The sequence below is a fragment of the Microtus oregoni genome, unplaced genomic scaffold (genome assembly GCF_018167655.1).
Source record: "Microtus oregoni isolate MIOR12 unplaced genomic scaffold, Mior012 000015F_ref0000493, whole genome shotgun sequence".
NCBI lineage: Eukaryota > Metazoa > Chordata > Mammalia > Rodentia > Cricetidae > Microtus > Microtus oregoni.
This window is the reverse complement of record NW_024543074.1, coordinates 2470061-2491002: the sequence shown is the minus strand read 5'-3', so window position 1 is coordinate 2491002 and position 20942 is coordinate 2470061. Positions and strand designations below refer to the sequence as shown.

Below are 20942 nucleotides of genomic sequence, written 5' to 3'. Positions count from 1 at the left end.
GGGACACTGAGGAAGAGGGTGTGGAAAAGTGTGAGAGCTGAGGGATGGGAGGAGGCTATGAAATCCTGTCTCTGGGCCGTGCCTTAGTCAGTGTTCCAGGATTGCAAAGAGAAACCGTGACCACAGCAACTCTTACACAGGGAAGCATTCATCCGGGGCCTGCTTTCAGTGCAGAGGTTTAGTCCATTGTCATCGTGGTGGGGCATGGCACCATCAGGTAGACATGGTGCTGGAGAAGGAGCTGAGAGTTCTACATCCGGATCCATAGGCAGCAGGAACAGAAAGATCCTGCATCTAGCTTGAGCTTAGGAAACCCCAAATCACACTCCCAGTGACACACTTCCTCCAACAAGGCCACACCTCCTCCAACAAGGCCACGCCTTCAACAAGGCCACGTCTCTTCCAACAAGGCCACGCCTTCAACAAGGCCACACCTCCTCCAACCAGGCCACGCAATCTCTCTCTAAAGGTACCGCTCCCCGATGACCAAGCATTCAAATATATGAAAGCCTGTGGGGGCTTTCATATTCAAACCACCACAGGCATTACATGGCCATTACATTCATGGGCTCACAGTAGCTGTGGTTGCCTGTATGGGTCCTGTACAAGACTGGCCTCATCATCTTTTAGTTGTGGATGATGGAGACCCTATTGGCCGGGTCCCTTCTCGAGGAACTCTCGGCAGTTGACAGTGACACAGCCACTGGTGAGCCATGTTGTTTCTGTGTTCACCCCTCCTCAGGAGGCCCTGACTAAACCTTGTGGCTCACAAACCAAAAGAGACGTAATATGGGAAGGGAACTTATTGGGAACAAGTATTGGTGGGGATTGGAGGGGAAGAAGGGGCTGAGTCTGGCCAGAACGTATTGTATATATATGTATGTAATTATCAAAGAATAAGTAAATTAATTTAAAAAAGGCACAGGAAGAAATATGAGCTGCAGCCTGGGAAATGAAACACTTGAAGATTTGTGAAATTTCCCTATATTTTGTTTTACATTTCATTTTTTTTTTAAAAAAAAGATTTTTAAAAATGTACTTATAATTCTGTATATTTATGTGTACTTCTATGTGGGTGTGTGCACATGAATGCAGGTGCCCACAGAGGCCAGAGATGTTGGCTGTCCTGGATCTGGAGTTACAGGCGGCTGCGAACTCACTGACATGGGGCCTGGGACCCAAGCTCAAATCCTGTTCAAGGAGAGTTCGTGCTTTCAATCCTTGCACCATCTCTCCAGTACTTTCTTTAAATTGTGCTACAACATATGTTCCTAAATTCTAAAAGAACGAAGAAAAGAGAAACTTCAATGGCTCACACTTATGAGCGCTATGCTGTGTGAGCTAGATACGCTGAGGCTCAGCACGAGGAAGAAGAGTGAAGATGTCAGAGGCTGTCACAACCTGCCCAGAAGGGGAATAGCCACAGTGCCCAGCAGGGATAGTCACAGCTCACTATCAGGCACTAAGCCTGGGTCTAACCTTCCCCAGTTAACTTACTATCTAGTCTCTACATCAGGCGCACGAGGTGGGCACTGTCATACTCTCCGTCTGGCTAATGGAGAGAGCTGAAGTTCAGAGAAGAAACTCGTGTGTCCAGGGTTGCACAGCACGAGATTCTGGGATGGGGACTTTCATCCAGGTCGTGTCCTGCCTTTATTGAGACTCGGTTACTTCATAACAAGAACAATGAGCTGGCACTGTTCAGCCACTTCTGAAAAGTACAAATTGCTCAAGTTCACATATTGCATGTGTGCAGTGTCAACATCATAAACAATACCAGTTTATTCATCCAAAGGCTCAACAAAAGTTTGCTGAGCATATGCTATATACAAAGTGATTTTGTGGCGAACACAACACAGGCCTTTGGGGCAAGAGAAACCAAATGCATCTATAAGACTCTCATTTGTAGGGTCATTGTTACACGCATGAACATACCTAACATGATACCAGTTAGTAATAGGTACTCAACAGTTAGTTCCAAGAGACTGGCAGTCTGATGGGAAAGACAAAAGAGCATGCACGGGTAGCTCAAATTCAGGATGCACCAAGGAGAAGGCTTTAGAAAGGGAACAGACAGGTAGTTCGGGAAACACTCAGTAGGAGCTCGCTTCCAGCTTGAGGGCTGGAGAGAGCTGTCAGCAGGGAGTTGGCATCACAGGCTGGCCGCGGTGAAGGTATGGGGGTTTGGTGAGGCCCATGGCGCACAGTAATAACATCTTCCTAGACGAGGAGACGGAGGTGAGGCGTGGCTGAGAACCAAAGCATCATGGGAAACGTGGCAAAGAAGACAGGTGGAATCCAATCATGGAGAGTCTGGGGGTAAAGCAGGATGCAGGGAAGAGTATGCTGGGGGAAGGGTGTCTTATTAGAGCTTTGGACTGCGTCTGGGTCTTTGGTGTTAGGGTTGAGGCCGCTGAGAGGCAGGAGATGGAAAGAGAAGGATGTCGAGGGTTTCTCTGAGTTCTATGTCCAGAAAAAATGAGAAAAATCTCCTTTGCTACCGTTTCTGTTGCCCTCGGGCTTTAATGGGGTATGTAAAACACAGCATATGTAATATGTAGCATTTCGTTTGTAATGGACAGCATCTGGTGACCTTTGTGTCTGTAGGCAGATACGTTCCAGACGGCTGACTGTACACGTCAGCTTTTGAAATGTGATTGACTTGTAGGTTGAGGATTGTTTACTGTGCTTCAAATCTCCTAAGAGAACTGACTAGATCTTTGACTCTAGCCCTGACACCTTACTCCCATCCATTATTTTGTTTCACGAAGCAAAGTCCAAACACCTGGAAATGAACTTTTGAAATATAGCTTATTTCTGAACTAGGATGACCTGTTTAAAATTTCCTTAGCATTCAGGCGGTGGCGGTGCACGCTTTTAATCCCAGCACTCAGGAGGCAGAGGTAGTTGAATCTCTGTGAGTTTGAGGCCGGCCTGGTCTACAGCGTTAGTTCCAGGACAGCCAGGAATACATAGTGAGACTCTGTCTCAAAAACACAAAAAAAGATAAAAAAATAAAATAAATAGATGAAATTTTCTTAGTAGGCCAGTAATTGACAGAGCACATGTGCATGCGTGCGCGTGTGTATGTGTGTCCATGAGTGCACACCCTTGTGTCACAGCACTTGTTTGTAGGTCAGAGGGCAACCAGAACAGGCTAAGCTGAATCTACCTTGGATCTAGACCCCCATATTCTACCGTGTTTAAAACAGTCTCTTGTTTGTCACAGTACGTACCAAACCGGCTGGTTCATGAGCTTCTGGGGATCCTCCTGTCCCCACTTTCCATCTCCCCATGGACATGCTGGGATTACAGATGTGCAAACTGCATCTGGTTTTATGTGGGGGTCTGGGGCATGAACTCTGATCCTCATGTTTGCACAGCAAAACAAATATTTTACTCACTAAACCATCCCCAAGCCCCCAACTGACTTTTAGCAATAAAAGGGAAGGAGTGGAGAGGGGTCCATCAAACAGCAGAGACTGTTGGTGAGAAAGAACTCTCGTGTGCCTGGGGATGGTTGCGGGGAAGATGGTACCAGTTGGCCAGGGACAGCATGCCAGCCTTCTGGGGTAAGGGGCTGAGTGAGTGTTTACACACTGCCTTTTGTGTTTAGAGTCTTCTGGCAATGTCTCACGACATTTTTGATAGCAGCGAATCCCACAAAGGTAAGGCAGATCTGGAAGGCCAGAGATTGACTGGTTGATTGTGGTCGAACCACCAGGGGCCTCGGGCCTGCATTGATACAGCCACAAACCTAGTTGTGCTCATTAGTCTTTGGATCAAAGTCTGTCCCACTCTTTATGATTTAGAGAATTGAGACTTGACACAAGGGTCTAGCGCCTACTGCTATAGCTCTGTCCAAAGAAATCAATGGGGAAGAGTGATGAGTAGCGCGGAACCACGTAAGGAAGGAAGAAAGAGACTGGAGATAAATCAGGAAGCAGGCTGGGGTGAATGGAGGTGAACTGTGAGAAATCATTTTAAAACGATTTCTGAATTTTTGTATGGACATCTCTCTTCTTGACCAGTGTCCAGAGGAATGGGAGTTTTAACAAGGATCTCAGCAGCTCTTTGGTGACTGACAAAAGCTTGCTTCTCAGGGGCTGCACTTGCTTGCTTATTCAGATTTTCGTGAAATGGGAGGGAGGGAAATAATGTTATGTCTTTAATTATAAGTCTGTTGTTATTTTCCAATTAATCTGTGTCAGTAGCCTTAGCGTTTGTATTAAATCATTTTCTTCATGAAGGCTTTTAGTGAGGAACCAAATTGATAGTATTTATATATCGGATACTTGCTACTTCGATGTGTATTTGGTGGTGTCTTTTGAAGCATGCTTTTGCTGGTCATCTTGTGCTTAGTCTTTGAAACCAAACTTTGGCAAACAAACAAACAAGCAAGCAAGCTTGCGTTGTGGATTTATTTCTTTATTTATGAGGCAGAGTCTTCAAATCAAAGAACCCAAGCTGGTTTTGAACTTGTAAACCCTCTGACTTTAGTGCTGGCATTGCAAGTGTGTGTCATTATACCTAGCCACTGGATGAAGATTTTAATTTAGCAAAGCAGTCTTAATTTTAGTTTCCTCCTACCGTACGCTTTTCCTTCCTCCACCTTGCCTTGTGTGAGTAGCTTAAGGAAAAAACATTATCTTATTTGGAGTAAATCTATGCTCTTGCCTACTCTGTACGTGGCTTGGGATGCACTGCCTCTCTGGTGCCGTCCTCTCTCCCTGAGATGTCCTGTACAGCTGCTTGGAGCCCAGAGAGCTCTCAGTGCGTCTGACTTAGCAAGCGATTATTGAACACACGTTCTGTGCCCCTTCCTCCTGCAGCTCGAGGACATGTGAGATTACAATGCAGTGGGATGGAGTGGGCAGGTGTGCTAACACAGGAGCCTGGGCTCAGCCGCAGAGCTCCAGCAAGTGTTTGCAGAGGAAGGAGGCACAAAGGGAAAGGCGTGACGGCAGCAACATGCAACAGCGAAAACAGGAGTGGGAGACTTTGCTCCCCGAGAGCTGGGACGAGGCGTTGAAGGATTTGAAGCAAGAGCCTTTGAGGTCATTAGAATCATGCCGGTGTTAATGACATGAACAGCTGATGCTGATTAGAAGCCCGCCAGGTGCCAGGTGTGATGTTCTATATGAGGACTGCCTCTGTTAGTTCTCAAGAATTATACGAAACAGGGATGATAAGCTTATATCTGTCTTAAAGGCGAGAAAATGGAGTCTGTCTCTCAGGTCTCATTATTAAAAGATAGAGCCAGGACTCCCCTGCAGACCCTTCTGGAGAGCCTTGGCTCTTCGCCACTGCTACAGTAACCTTTCTATCAGCGTTGGAGATACAGAGTCAGAGGGATGAGGGCAGATGGACCAGTAGACCATCTGGCTATACTGGACTTGGTGGTGCATTCTGAGGACTCGGATGAATGGATTCAGGGGCTGCAGAGATGGGTTAAAAGGATGACGAGGAAGTAGGCTGGGTGGCTGATGGATACACAAACCAATAGAGAGAGAGGTAGAAAAGGATTCTTAGTTCTAGTTGGGTGGATGGTGATGCCAAACGTTGGAGAGATTTGGGGACTTCTGGAATGAAGTCCTCAGAAAAGAGTTGACTGATAGTCTCTCTTGCTTCTGAACATTTTCACTAATATTAAAGCATTCAGCAAGAGTGGACACTGTTTGTCAAGTCTCGGGCTGTTGGTTTCTTCCCTGGGCAGCCGGAGCTCCAGGGTTCGTCTCTCCAGTCTTCTCATTCACTCTTGTCCTTCTGCCTCACAAGCCTAGAAAGGTCTGAACCTTGATAGGATCAGCTGTCCAACTTCTCTGCTTCTGCACTTGGGCAGCTAACGGGGGCCAGAGAACAATGATGTAATGGATCCCTACCACAGTAAGTCCCAGTCTCCAACCACAGATGAGCACTTTAGCGATGCCTGGCTATCAGTTCACAGGCCCCAGGCCGGCAACTGCCTCCATCTCCCTCAGTGCCCACCTCTAGCCCTTTCACCTTCACCTTCTTGTGCCAGCTCCCACCAGAGGGCAACAGGCTTTGGGTCGGAGCTCACCCAGTATCCTGCTCTGCCCCCTCTTTAAACATACCCGCTATAGGGTGTGAAGCTGGTCTCTGCCATCTGCTCTGCTGATCAGCCTGCCTGGGCCCGCCCTCTCTGCGATCTGCAGCAAAATGACAGGTACTGGCCGTATCCAGGCCCGGGCACTTCTGGCTTTCAGTTTTTATCATTTTGGTGTTCTGGATCAATCACACAACTTCCACACAATTTGACTGTTTTAGACGAACTGGTTCAGGTTTGAGTTTTTTTGTGTCCTTAATCCCTCATGGCAAATAGCAGGCATTTATTAACCTCATGGTTATGGAGAGAATGAACTCCACTTTCATTCCTGGGACAGAGTGGAGTGAAATACACGCGTGGATTGCCTGGATGAGTTCCAAAAGGCTGAAGTTGAAATGTTTTGTGTGTGTAACAGTTGCCACCAGGTGAATGATATGACCATGTTCATAACAAGGAAAATACCAAATATATGCTAGTATGTAGTGTTTGACCACAAAGATTTCGAAGTGATTTTTTTTTTATAGCAACCACTTCATTTTCAAACAAACAGCCCATTTTTAAACCTGTGCGCGATTCTGCACAAGATAAGCTAAGGTGGCTACACCGTGTAGACTTGTAAATTCCTGTGGTGGGGGCTGGGATGGCTCAGTGGTTAAGAGCATGCACTGCTCTTCTAAAGGTCCAGGGTTCGATTCCCAGCACCCACATCAGTTGGTTCACAACCACCTCTAGTTCCGACTCCAGGGGACCCACCTCCTCTGACCTCCATGAGATTAAAAAAACATTCCATCCTGCAGGGAAGCTCCTTAAGCAGGAAGGTAAAAAGTCAGTTCCTGAGGTGCAGTCGGATAACTTTCCCATCTGTAAGGTGAAGGCTAAGTTAAATGATCGGAAAGGTCCTCATGGCTGTAAAATCTGGTGAGTGTTAGGATCCAGTCACAGGGTCCTACAGGTGGCAGTTGTTCACAGCAAGGTCGATATGAATTTATCTGGTTCCAGAAATAAAATCAAGTCTCCAACCATCAACAATGACAAAAATCATAGAGACAAAGTTTAAAATATGATAATCAGCCAGAGTACTACCCGTGTGAGCATCCGTGTGAGCATCCCGCGTGAGCATCCCGCGTGAGCATCCCGCGTGAGCATCCAGCGTGAGCATCCCGCGTGAGCATCCAGCGTGAGCATCCGTGTGAGCATCCCGTGTGAGCATCCCGTGTGAGCATCCGTGTTGTCTCCAGCACCCAGGCGTAGAACCAGAGGTGTCTCTGATTTTTCTGGGCTATCTGCCCATGGCCTGTCTCCCACTCATTAGTCAATCTCCTGCCTTTTCAACTCCTTCTCGAGTAGCTTAACGATCTCACACTCCTCTGCCCCCCAAGCATGTTGTGTGTCTTTGCCAGATTTGACTTCAGTGGACAAAATCTCACCATGAAAGTCAAGTGAATCTTTTAGTTTGGAGGGGGGGGGGCAGCAGGGAACCTAAATCCCGATCTGATGTTGTGGACTTTAATTTTGCCACATTGTATCCAGTTAGCAGTTTTCTTTGACTATTTCAGTGTGAGTTATAGCTCATTGTGTCTTACATGGGGGGGGGGGGGGGCGGGGATGGGGACTGTGAGGGCAAATGAGTGAGATCTCCTTGTAGAGAACTAGTCCCATGCTAGGAGGTAGGGAGAGAACTAGAGCTTGGGTTTTCCATTTTATATCAGAGAGCAGAGTCATTGACTCATCAAGAAGAGCACTTGGTTTCTTACTACTCCTATCCAGACTGGATTACTATTATTGAGGGCACCAGATCTCACTATAGATGGTTGTGAGCCACCATGTGGTTGCTGAGAATTGAACTCAGGACCTTTGGAAGAGCAGGCAATGCTCTTAACCACTGAGCCATCTCTCCAGCTCTGTTGGATTACCATTATTGAATTTGCATGTGCGTGCATGTGCGCGTGCGTGCGTGCGTGCGTGCGTGTGTGTGTGTGTGTACGTACATGTGATGTGAGGGGACATGTTTGCTATAGTACACATGTGGAGGTCGGAGGACAACTCTACAGTAGCCATTCTCTCCTTCTACCGTTACATGGGTCCCAGGGACAGATCTCAGGCCATTAAACTTGTCCCCCAAGTGCCTTTACCCACTGAGCCATCTTGCCAGCCCCCAGAGCAGGTTTTGGATTGACCATGGTGGTGATTGCATGAAGATGACTCCAACGGGAAATGGGGTGTTATTTGATTTCTTTTTTATTGTCTAGGGATGGACTTAAAAATTGGGAGGGTCATGGTAAGCTATATTGTCAGTATCAGATAATGTCACTTGTGACCATGATCTTCTGTGAACCGGGGAACATTGTGTTGTTGTCTGGGGTGAACGTTTAAAGCTTATACGTATAGATTCAGGATACAGAAATATTACACTTCCCCAAAGAACCCAGGACCGCCTTACGACAGGGCCTTCTGTTGCTGGAAATAGAAGCATATATATTGCCTCTTGTTACCACAGATTTGTTACTATTTAAAGTTGGCACCTCTCCATATGTAACTTCAGCTTATCTTTTGGACAAGATTCCAAGTTCCTCACAGGTAGGCACAAAGTCTTGTACCTTCGGTGGCACTGAGGTGGGACCAGACAGCACATCATCTCTCCATCCCAGGCCTTTGTGTTTGTCTAAGCCTGGTGTCAGGACCCCTGGGTCCCAGGCTTCTGGTGACTCCACCAGATACTTCCACCAGATGGTGCCATTTTTCCACCTCTGCTCTTGGGTGTCAATGGCCACACTACCCTCTGCCTCTCCATCATTCTTTCTGCAGTGGTTCTGGGACACTGGCAGCAGAAAGAGAACTCAAATGAGGAAGAGCTTAAGGAAATAAGTGGATGCCCAGGCTTAACTGCTGCTCAACCAAGTCATTTTCTTGGGCGTGGAATCAGTCTTCTCCGTCATTCAATGTTCAAGGTCATTGCAAGGGGCTTTGTTAGTCTTATCAACTTGCCGTTGAAGCACAGCTCACCTAGGTGTGCACTTGGATTCTGAGAGTCCACCCCCGATACCAGAACAGCACTTCGGTCAGTGTTAGTCCTTGTGATCTGTGTGGATGGGTGTCATCATATGAAAGAGATGCTCAAAAGGGGCCAAGGAGCAACCCTAGACAGTGAGCATCACAAACAGCCTACGCATTCAGAAAGGACCCGTGCTTTCTTATGAAAAGGAAATTTGAATTTGAGCATCCCTCAGTCATTAAGAAATATTGGAGTACGCAGATGGTTTATCAAGGCAGGGAAGGCATGCTATGCCTTATATTAAGTCCCAGGTAAAATAACATTTTTTAATGCTTCAGTTGCAAAAAACCCAATCATCTAGATGTTCTAAATTCATAACATCCCAGATGTTGACCTTTCTGGATTGCTAGTTTTATAATGTCAGTGTAGTCCTGTTTGTGTCTAACCCCATGCAGCTCATCATTTAAAAAATTTATTAGGTTTTCTTCTTTTGGTGTGCGCGCACACGTGTGTGTGTGTGTGTGTGTGTGTGTGTGTGTGTGTGTGTATAGACAGGGGGCGTGCCACAGTGGATGTATAAAGGTGAGCAGGCAACTTTCTGGAGTCAGTTACCACCTGCCTTGTTTTCGAGACAGGGACTCTTATTGTTTCTCTCACTGTGCTGCATAGCCAAGGCTAGCCCACTGGCAATTCTCTTGTCTTCAACTCCCATCTCCCTGTAGGCGTGCCAGGTTACAGATGTGCACTTCTTTATCCAGGGGGTTCCAGGCTTATATGGCGATGATTTTACATGCCGGGCATCTCCTCTGTCTTCTTACCCTTTTGACAGTTGGCGGGAGATGAAGGCATTGCTGTCATAGCTGAAGTCTAAGGAGTTTTCACCAAGGGAACAGAGAACCTACATACTGCCTTCCTTCAGTTTTATGGAGTTTAGAGGTCTCTGCAGACCAGCTGTGGACTCTGTGAGCTCACCGTCCTGGAACACGAAGGGGCTGTCTGAACAATGAGTTGTAACTTCCCTTAAGGGCTGGATTCGCTTTTCTATTGTAACCACTAAGAAAGCAGCTGATGTGGAATTTAAGAGCTTCAATCGGGACATTGTAGTCAAGTGTTTGATTTCCTTGAGTCTTGCTTTCTCCATCTGTAAAATGGAGACAGTTGGGGTGGGGGCGGGTAGCTCAGTGGGCACAGTGCGTGCTCTGTGGAACCCAGGTCAAAGGCTGGATACGGTGTATGGCTCTGTAGTCCCAGTACTCCTACAAGGAGACGGGCCATGGAGACAGGAATTTTCTGAAAGCTTGAGGACCAGCTAGTCTGGAGTCTGCAACAGAATGAGAAAAACAAGTGACCTTCCTTAACACAAAGGTGGACGGTAAGTGCAGGAAGTCTTCCTCTGACTTCCACATGCCTGCACACACACATTCGGGGGGTTAGGTGGGGGCGGGTAGGAGGGAGGGATAGTTTTAAATAAGGAGTTAATCATATACCGACTTCCCAAGGTTGCTATACAGATTAAATAAAATATGTGAAATGTATTCAAAGCTTAATTCTTAGCATGCATTAAGCACTGAGTTTGTGCATTATTTTATTATAATTAGAAAATGGAATTATTTTTCCTTCAGAGGTAGTTCCAACAATATTAGGGTACTTAAAATTATTTGTCTACCTCCTGCGCCAGGATCTGTCTAATTACCTGGTCAAGAGATGAGAGCTCTCAGTAGCTTTTCCCCCACAACAACGCTTATTGCTTGACTTTGTGGTCAAGAATCTGACCGCTTCTCCCTGACCCAAACTAATGGCTTAGAGTCAATTGCTCCATTTTCGGCAGAAATCTAGTAATGCATCCTGTGAATTAAGCTGGCAATTTAGAAGAACATGTTTACAGTCCTTATTAAAATGTTTGCACAGAAGCCAATTACTGTGCTGGGTGTGCCAGTGCACACCTGTAATCCCACAATAGGCAAGAGCATTCTTTAAATTCAAGGCTAGCTTGGGCTACATAGTGAACTGTGGGTCAGCCTGGGCTACACACACACACACAGAGGTGGGGGCGAGAGCGCCAGTTCCTAGGCTTGCAAACTGTCTGCCTTGTTAATAACCACAGGCTAGTTATTTCATCTTTTGGTTTCCTTGTTTTTAGTTTTTAAAATGTGTTTAATAATGAAAGAAGCATGCTGAAAAGTTTGTGGAAGTGCTTGGAAAGGTCCCAACTATCCAGCGGACAGATCTTAGCGCTGTTTTCTTTATCACCATTGCTACCGCTGTGGTTACTGCTGGGGTTCTGGTTTCCCTCAACGCCATGAACGCTATTATTCATTTGCTGTACCTGTCCTCAAACCGAAGCTCGGTTGCCAATATATTTAATTGAAAAAATCCCGGATAGCAAACTTGACTATGCATGCATTTTAAATTTATTTTCTTTATATGCATATGAGTGAGTTGCTTGCATATAGGTCTGTGTACTACTTGCGTACCTAGTGCCAGCAAAGGACAAAGGATGTTTAATCCCCCGAGACAGGAGTTACAGATCATTGTGATATACCTTGTGGGTGCTGGGAATCAAACCTGGGTCTTTTAGAAGATCAGCCAGTGCTCTCAACTGCTGAGCTGCCTCTCCAGCCCCAAACCATGCATGCATTTTAGTTTTTGCATGCAAAATGAAAAGACTGTTCTGCAGGCCAGCTAAGCACGAAGACAGGCTTGTTTGGACTGAATGTGAAAAGAATCACCATCCGTATGGCACAGCGTCTTCTCTCTCCTCACGCTGTCCTATCAACTTTTCAGTCCCGAGTTCCATTTACGTGAGCCTGGTGAGGCTGAGCGTGGCTGTTGCAGAGGAGTGATAGCTTCCCTTTCCTATAGGAGCTGAAGGTTCAAAGAGGAGATTAAAGAAGTGTGTGTTATCTGTCAGCACAGGCCCGATAGGGAACTCTCAGAGGCTTTTGGACTAGACGTAGCTCTGTGTGTGAGCGCTATAACTCTGTGTGTGCATTCATAATGTGTTTCCTTCTGTATATTTCTTTTGCAGTTTTTGTATCTTGGCTTTAAACATTTAGCTCCTGATTTGTTGAGCTGTCTGGTTTAAAGAGGATTGTCTTTAGAGCAAAGTATAAGAATTGGAAGGGGTTGGCAGGGGTTTAACTAAAAACTTCCTGAAGAGCACAGAACTCTCCAGCCACAGGATTTGTGTAACCAGACAAGATGAAGACCTCAAATATGTCCAGCAGAGAATAAGCTGGGGCCCCTTCTTAAGGGTTGACATTGCTTGATATTTATTACAGTTATTGCTGATACTTTATAGTTTCCTTTTAGAAGCATCCTCTAGGGCTGAAGATATAGTTCAGTTGGTAGAGTGCCCCTTTAGCACGATCAAGGCTGGTTTGAATCCCTAGTGCAGCATAAAACTGGGTGTAGTAGTACATACCTGTAATCCCAACACTCGGGAAAAGGCGGCAGGGGGATCAGTAACTGAAGGTCATCTTTGGCTACACAGGGAGTCTGAGGCTAGCCTGGGCTATGTGAGCCTAGTCTCAAAACAAAACCGAAACAAAATGTCCTCTGTGGGAAGTAAGTGTGTTTGTGCTGTGTTTGCTCCCGTTTTTAAAGCAAACTTCTTTAGACTATTGTAGTAACACTTAGAGAAGGACGCAAGGAAGAAAAGAGTCGATGGGAAAGAAAGGAAGTAACGCTCACTCCCACCAAGTTCAACACAGAAGGTTCACTAGATTTTCAAAATTTAATAATCAACATTATTTAAAATATGCAAGTCGATGATTTGATATCCACATATGCATTGTGAGATGCTTGCGTTTTAATTAGCACACCCACCACCTCCCGCCCGAAGCTGTTTTCATTGTGAGAATGTGTCAAATCTACTCTTTACCATTTTCAGGTATCTAATGTAGTTTTGTTAACGAGAGTCACGCACTAAACATTAATTAGATCCTTGGAATCTATTCATATTTTTGTTTTTGTTGTTACTCATGTTTAAAATTTTAAAGTATTATTTTACTAGCTTATGTGCATGAGTATTTTGCCTGCATGCATGTCTGTGCAACATGGGCATGTCTAGTGCCTACAGAGGCCAGCAGAGGGAACTGATTCCCTGGGATGGGGGTTATAGACAGTCATGAGCCATTATGTGGGTCTGGGAATTGAACTAGGGTCCTCTGGAAGAGCAGCCAGTGCTCTTAACTACTGAGTCATCTCTCTAGCCCTTGTTGTTGTTGTTGTTGTTATTGTTTAAGGCAGGGTCTCGCTGTGAAGCTGAGCCTCCTTTCTTGCTCTCCCTGAGAACTGATGTTATAGATAGATGTAACATTACCTTGCTAAACTTACACATATCACCGGAAGTTTAACAAAGATGTTCAATCACAGTATTATCAAAATAATGTTGATTCCACTACACGGTACCGATTATGTAAGACAGCGTCCTCATTTGTTGCTGTTAAATGGAGTGTTTCTCTGCACTGACCATCTTATGTTATAGTTGCTATTGGCACAAGCATACTCTTTTTAATTTTAAAAGACACTTTATTTTATATTTATTTATTTTCAAGACAGGGTTTCTCTGTGTTTCCCTGGCTGTCTTGGAACTCACTCTGTAGACCAGGCTGGCTTTGAACTCACAGAGATCCTCCTGCCTCTGCCTCCCCAGTGGCTGGGATTAAAGGTGTGAGCCACCCCAGAAGCATAATCTTACGTTTATGTGAATTTATAACATGCCCTGTCTTCTTGACTAATAAGAGAAACCAAGAAACCTGGACTTGATAGAGAAGAGAACTTAAAATAAATGTTGGAGTGGGGGTAGTGGAAGAAGGAGGGGCACACACACGCGCACGCACACACACACACACACACACACACACACACACACACAGAGGCCTATTTAACAATTTACTCAGAGTTAGCCTTTTAAAATACTGTTACTCAATGGCTTGATTTCCCCACCTACCCCTGATCCTGCAAATAAGAGTAATATTGGTTAGTAAAGCTCTTGTCATTGTTGTCATTAACTTTTTGTAAAAAGAAGTGTGTGTGGGTGTCTGTGTGTGTGTGTGTGTGTTTGCACCCTTGTTTGTTTATTTTATTTTATGTGTGTGGGTGTTTTGCCTGTATGTGTATCTGTGTACCACATGCATACCTGATACCCAAGAGGCCAGGTCCCTAGGAATTGAAATGGTGGATGGTTATGAGCCACCATGTGAGTGCTGGGAATCAAACCAAGGTCCTCTGCAAGAGCAGGCAGTGTTTTAACTGCCCAGCCGTCTCCAGCCCCTCTTTTCTTCTTATGTTTAATTAGAGGATGAGTAACGATAAGACTTGGGTGTTAGAGCAATGCATCAAGAGAAGATGGGAAGGAGCAGAAGTTGGAATATTGTTCATGTGTTCAACGATCTGCTCCGTTGCCTGCTTTGATATGAATATGAAATGTCCTCCGCAGGCCCATGTGCTTTAGCACTGTTGGGAGATGACAAGAACCTTTAAGAGGCCTGGCTCGTAGAAGTAGGATACTAGGGAGGCATCCCTGGAAGATTCCAGCCCTGGCTGTATCCTGGCAAGCTCTCCACTTTCCAGCTGCAGTCTCCGTGCCGCCAGCCAACCTTTGTTCCCACTTGCTGCTTGGTTCTGTGTCCTCCCTCGCCGAGATGGACTGTAGTCCTTCAAACCATAAGCGAACAGAACCGGCTCCTTCCTTGTTGCTTCTTGTTATGTGCTCTGTCACAGAGATGAGAAGAGAAAGTAATCCGACTGTATTTCACAGGAAGGCATTTGGGGGCAGTGGTCAGCTGTCCCGTGCTGGGCGGAGACTGGACCACTTCACACTTACACGCAGCTGAATTAACTGTCTGCCAGTTCTAGTGCACATGTGCCCTTACACGCGTGTGGACATGCCTTCTTCTGGACTTCGAAACCTTCCGACTCCCACTTCCTCCTTCACCTGGCTCCTTTTCCTTCCTCTGCCTTCTCTCTAACCTGTTACTTTGTATTTCCTTTCACCTAATGTCAGAGCAGGGTGTGTCTGGTGAAAGCAAACCCTGGCTTTCTGCTCCGATTTCTTCTTCTCTGATAGCTTCCCTCAAGCCACCTCTGTTTTATGGCGACCTCCTCCCCACTGACCTCCCACTGCTCCGTTTCCCACCATTCTGGGGAGTGGTAGAGAAACAGTCTAGGCATTAGGATGATCATCCTCCCTAATGTAGCCAAACCTAATTTTAGTCATGTCGACCCTGGAAGACAGCATTGCCACCCAGTATGGCCTTTCCCTGAACCTTCTGTGGTTATGGACCCTCTTGGTTTGATTAAGAATTCAATTAAAAACATGTAATTTTCCTCCTAGAAAGCCTCAGATACAAATTCCCAAGAGGCTAAGAGGAGAACAGAAAAGTATCCATCCTGCTTAGTGGTGTGGAAGGCTTTAGTCTGTTCAGAGAATTAAGGTGTAGTCGCCGCCGTGAACCCGGTGGTGAATACAGGGGAAGAGAAGAGGATGCGAGGAGAGGGGGCTTTCGAATATTGCACTCTGCCGTGAAGAAGATGGAACAGGAGATGGAGAGACTGAAATGGTGAGGGGAGGATGTGCCTCATTCTATGAGAGCGCGCACGCTGATGGGAAGGGCCAAGCCGAGAGGAAGAAAGTGGCCATACCCTAGAGGAAAATCAATACAGAATAATGTAAGTTTCCTGGGAAGGCACTAAATAGGTTTTTGTGGGTAACCACCGTAAGTGACATTGTTTCTGTCTCGGGTAGGGGTGAGTCAGGTTCCACAGATGTGATTGACAAGCCATCTTCTCTATCATGGCTCTTCGGTGCTTAAGACCCCAAGGGGTGTCAGTTCTGCCAATCATTTCACAAAGCGACAGGGAAGGAGAAGGTACCACGGATTTCATGGGCTGCGTTCATTTCTTGACTCAGCTGCTTCAGGGTGAGACAACTCTGCTTCGCCCGTCCAGGCCTCACCTGTCCACATTAGCCGCGAGCACAGATGAGGCTGTGTTCTTGGTACTGGCGTTTGCGTTAGTCTACCAATAGGAACATCACTGGTGTTTACTGCCCAGGCCAGTGACGCTAATGTTACTGTAGTTCACAGGGCAGGTGTCTCAATAAAGAACCATCTGGCTCAAACCATGAGACACCATGGGCTTCCTTTTTAGTTAGGCCCAGGTTTTTTTTTTTTAATTTAATTTATTTTTATTTTATGTTCATTGGTGTTTTGCCTGTATGTATGCCTGTATGAGGGTGTCAGAAGCCCTGGAACTGAAGTTACAGACAGATGTGAGCCGCCACGTGGGTGCTGGGAACTGAACCCAGGTCCTCCGGAAGAGCAGCCAGTGTTCTTAACCACTGAGCCATCTCTCCAGCTTCTATCCCCGGTTTTAAAAGGCACTTTGGTTAGTTGTTGCAGCACATTGATGCAGCTTTTAAAACATTAAGATTCTTAAAAACACCAAGGGCAAGACTTGCGTTTCTTAAACAAAGCCAAGCTCTGCCTGATGATCGGCTGTTCGGCTTTTTTGGTCAAGGTCTACCGACCTGGTGTATGAACCACAATTGAAACGTTCAAGTTTGACTGATCTCCACTCTTCCTTCTTTTATTTCAGGTACTGCTGGGATTTTCAGCCCCAAGGTGAGTACTCCTTGTCCATACATCGTTTTATATTAAGAATGTGTAGGTGATCTCGTTGTGTCTTCTAAATCTCTCCACAGAGCGGCACTGGCCGTCTCTGAGCAAAGCCAGTGGCGTGTTTAATTAACCCTCACCCCACTGGGCCCCCAGCGAGCTGCTGTTTCAGCAACAAGAGGCACCATGTCTTGAATGGCTGCTGAATTATTTTACTGAACCAGAGCAACAAGATGCCTTTATTCCTTGACTCTCGTTAGATGGGAACAGGATCCTGCAGCCTTCAAATAGAGTGGTGGCCAAGACCATAATAAAATCCTTGGGTGGGGTCCAACTCGGCTAATCCTTCATTTGCCCCAGAAATAAATTCTAGTGCGCTATCCTCCATCGCAGTGTCCTTCCACACAGACTGTCTGGCAGCAGAGAAATGTCAGAAGTGGAGCCGTGCCGGAATTCCCACCAGGACAGTGCTCTCGCATTTTAATATGAGCCTCGTTGCAGCCTTGGCGCTTCTAATTGCTTTCCGACCATTGTCTCCCTGCCTTTTCTTGATGAACCCAGCATCTGGCATGATTCTACAAAGCCCGCCAGACAGCTGTGTGCAAAATTAAAAATAAATGATGAGATTAGAACACATTTGTAAAAGGTTCAAAGTTGGGATGTTTTCGAAACTTCCGATTCTCGGAGCGGGTGCGTGCAGCGCCAGCCGCCGTCACTCTTCTTTGTGTTCCGGCTGAGGACGCAGCGGCAGCATCCTGAGTGTTCCTTATCTCAACTTAGGAGACGTGGAGGTTTTCGCTTTCTCGGAGAATTGCAGAGTTTTTCATCACACTTAAGGAGTGAATTATGAATTGTTTGGCACCATGACCTTTTAAGAACCAGTCCATTTCCAGTACCACTTACTGTCTTACTCACACTATGTGCTCTATTTCGCTGAGTCTATGCTTCCAGGAACGTAGTGTCGAGTGATGTACTAGGGTGTGTGTGTGTGTGTGTGTGTGTGTGCGCGCGCGCGCACGTGTACAAGACCAGAGGTTGACCTTGGGTGTTGTTTTACATACTGAGGCAGGGTCTCTTGCTGAATCTGAAGTTTTGAAGCGGTGCTGGGGATCTGAGCTCTGGTCCTCATACTTACACAGTAAGCACTTACCTGAGCTGCCTCTTTAGCCCAGATGCTATTACTTTTACTAAAATTTTAGTTTCCTACTTCACATTTTATTATAACATATTTTTGGCATACATAAGACTTTCTTTAAAAGCAAACTTTATTTTTTTAATCTTTATTTTTTGTTCTTTTGGGGCAGGGTCTCTCTTTGTGGCCCTGACTGTTCTGAAACTCACAGCATAGGCCGTATCCAGAAGAAGCCAGATTTAATAAATATAAAAATCGTGTTTTAATATAAAATATGCTTTAAAGGCCTTTTTTAAAAAATTCCTATACGTTAAAGTCAGTCTTCTGTGTAGTCATGTGACCTGGCGTGACTGCACCGAGAACCAAGATGGAGCCATAGAGAACAACGCACAATAATGTAGCCGCCAGCTTTGTAAAGGGTGAGCTACACACTTACAGACGTACCCTACAGGTCAGGGCTTAACAGATGTTAACCAAAAACCACAAGGGGTAGGGCATGGTGGCCAAATGTCAAAAACGAACAGAACTTGGGAGCAGAACTAATTTCCTAAGGAGAAGTGAAGAACGAGTGTCAGAAACACGGTCTAGAAACTAGAAATACGCTGAGAAGAGAAAATGTTTTGGAGCGCAGCATAGGAGAGGCTCGGGCACTGAACACAGGGCATGGCTTTCAGATTCTTAGATGGTGGTACTTCCGTCACAAGGACAATGATGGGAAAAATATATAGCAAAACTATTGCTCATTAGGAAGTACACAGAGGAACATCCAATCAGAGAGCCCGGAGTTCTGCTTCTGCCACAGACGTGGTTTGAGAGAGGGGCAGCTCTACTTATCCGTGGATTAGTCCTTAACTTCCTGTGTTTCAGAAGCTGGTGTGATGGCTGGGAACAACTGGTCTACCCAAGGTGCTATCTGGACAGCATGAAGAGAACAGGGGTATACAAGAAACTGGCAGAAGCTTTGCTTGGTTTTGTTTTTTGAGACAGGGTCTCACTAGGTAGACCAGGCTGGCCTCCAATTTTACTGAGATATCATTCACATATGATAAAATGTATACTTTTAAAGTGTGCAGGTCAGCGGTTTTAGTATACTCACTGAATTGTGTAGTCATTGATACCTGTTTCAGAACACGCCATCACTCTCTAAGGGGATCCTGTATCTATCCCAGAGCCCATCATCTTCATCACTGTATGCTGCTGTCTTGTCGCAAGATTGCTGGAGATCAGCGAGTGTAAGCACACTAGACTAGTAAACAAAAGGAAATGCAGTGTTTATAACAATAATGCTAATCCTCCCCACACACTTTCACCCTCACACCGTTGGTTCGCTGTCACCTTCTTCAATGACACATTTGCGTGGGACAAAACTTCTCCTGGGGAGACACTACACACACACACACACACACACACACACACCTGTCTACTCACCCCAGATAGGGAGCCCATTATAGACCAAAGTATGGATACCACCAATGTCCAACTTGGTGAAAATGAGGTTTATTGGGTTACTTACAGGCACAGAAATCACTCAAACACAATTGTGTCACCAAAGCATTGATGACAGCTCACAAAAGCTGGGCTCCTGGAGCACCCTGCACAGCCTGCAGGAAGCTCAAGAGGCTGGAAGAGTGCCCTTTCCAGGTGCCTCAGTTGGTCTGAATCTCTTCCAGACAGCTTGACTAGGCTGAGTCTTCACATCCTGGCTTGTCTGAGAGTCTTATTTGCAGCTTGGCTTGTTTCCTCAGACAGGGACGGAGGGGCCTAGTGAAATTGGTTAGTTTCAGGGACTTCCTGAAGCAGTTTTGAGTTGCTTAAGGAGCTTCCCTGCAGGATGCAGTGTTTCAACCTGGGAGAAAACTGTTTTACTCAACATCATCTCAGAGAAAAGAATCCTAAGAATTATTAGAGGAAACATAATGGAAAAGTTCCTCTTTTTTTTCGTTTGATTTTTGTATGTTTGTTTGTTTGTTTCTTGAGATAGGGTATCTCTGTGTAATAGTACTGGCTATCCTAGAACTTGGATACAAAGACCAGACTGGCTTCAAACTCAGAGCTCCATCTGTCTCTGCCTCCTGAATGCTGGGATTAAAGGTGTGCACCACCAGTCCTGGCCAGTTCCTTTTTTTGTACTTAACAACAACAACAAAAAATCTATCTATCTAATCTATGTATATAGTGTGTGGGTGTGTATGTGTGTGTGTGTACACACATGTGCCGCACTGGAGGTCAGATGATGACCTTCAGGAAGTAGTTCTTTCCTTCTACCTTGTGGGTTCAGTGGATTCAACTCAGGTCACTGGGCTTGACGCAAGCTCTCTTACCAGCTGCAAACATTCTCTTAGTGAGGTTAAATATAACTGAGCAACATAAGAAGGCTTAGCTTTAGGACTTGGGATAACCTCAATAATACAAGTCTTGCTTACTTTGAAAACTGCTCTTGTCTTCTTCCTCCTCCTGTCCTCCTCCTCCTTTTCCTTCTTGTTTTTCTTTATCATCATCATCATCATTATTATTGTATCCATGGTGTTGCAGGCTGAATCCAGAGCCTGGCACATGAACTACATATCCAGCAAAAACAAACGAACAGATAACAGCAACAACAACAATTCTTTTATTTAGATTTTCATTTAGTTACAAAGGAAAGCTGTGAGGTATATGCTGGGGAGCTGTTTGTGTTGTGGCCATCAGAATCTGAAAGATGACATCGATTGGCTGTCCAAGTAGCAATCTGTTTTGCCCCTTGGAATTTGATGGCAAGATCACTTTAAGTCGCGGCACAAGGCAATTTCCTTCATTTTGTTTCACGTTCTCCTTTTATAAAATGGGTTCATTATTGACAGTTTTAGTTCAATAAATCAAAACTTATTGCACAAAAATATTTTTTGAATATTAGCTGAATTTCCAACCAGGGACTCATAGTTTAAAACAAGTGTCACAATATTTAAATGAAAAATTTAGGCAACCTTGTGTGACTATTATAAATATGTATAACAAGTCATATTTTATGTATTTGCTATTTGTTTCTTTTCTTTTGTTCAAAGTCCAGGGTGGCCTTGAACTCACCATGTAGTTGAGTACGCTCTTGAATTCATGATCCTCCTGCCTCCACTTCCCAAATCCTGGGATTAT

General features: G+C 45.4%; 1 protein-coding gene across 1 annotated transcript in view; it reads left to right on the top strand.

Annotated features, from left to right (window-relative positions):
* Positions 1 to 20942, top strand: part of Skap1 (src kinase associated phosphoprotein 1) — a 292032-nt gene that overhangs the window by 42507 nt on the left and 228583 nt on the right. Inside the window, exon 3 of the mRNA XM_041665298.1 lies at positions 16662 to 16687. Within this exon, the coding sequence (XP_041521232.1) occupies positions 16662 to 16687 (26 nt within the window). The remainder of the gene's footprint in view (positions 1 to 16661; positions 16688 to 20942) is intronic.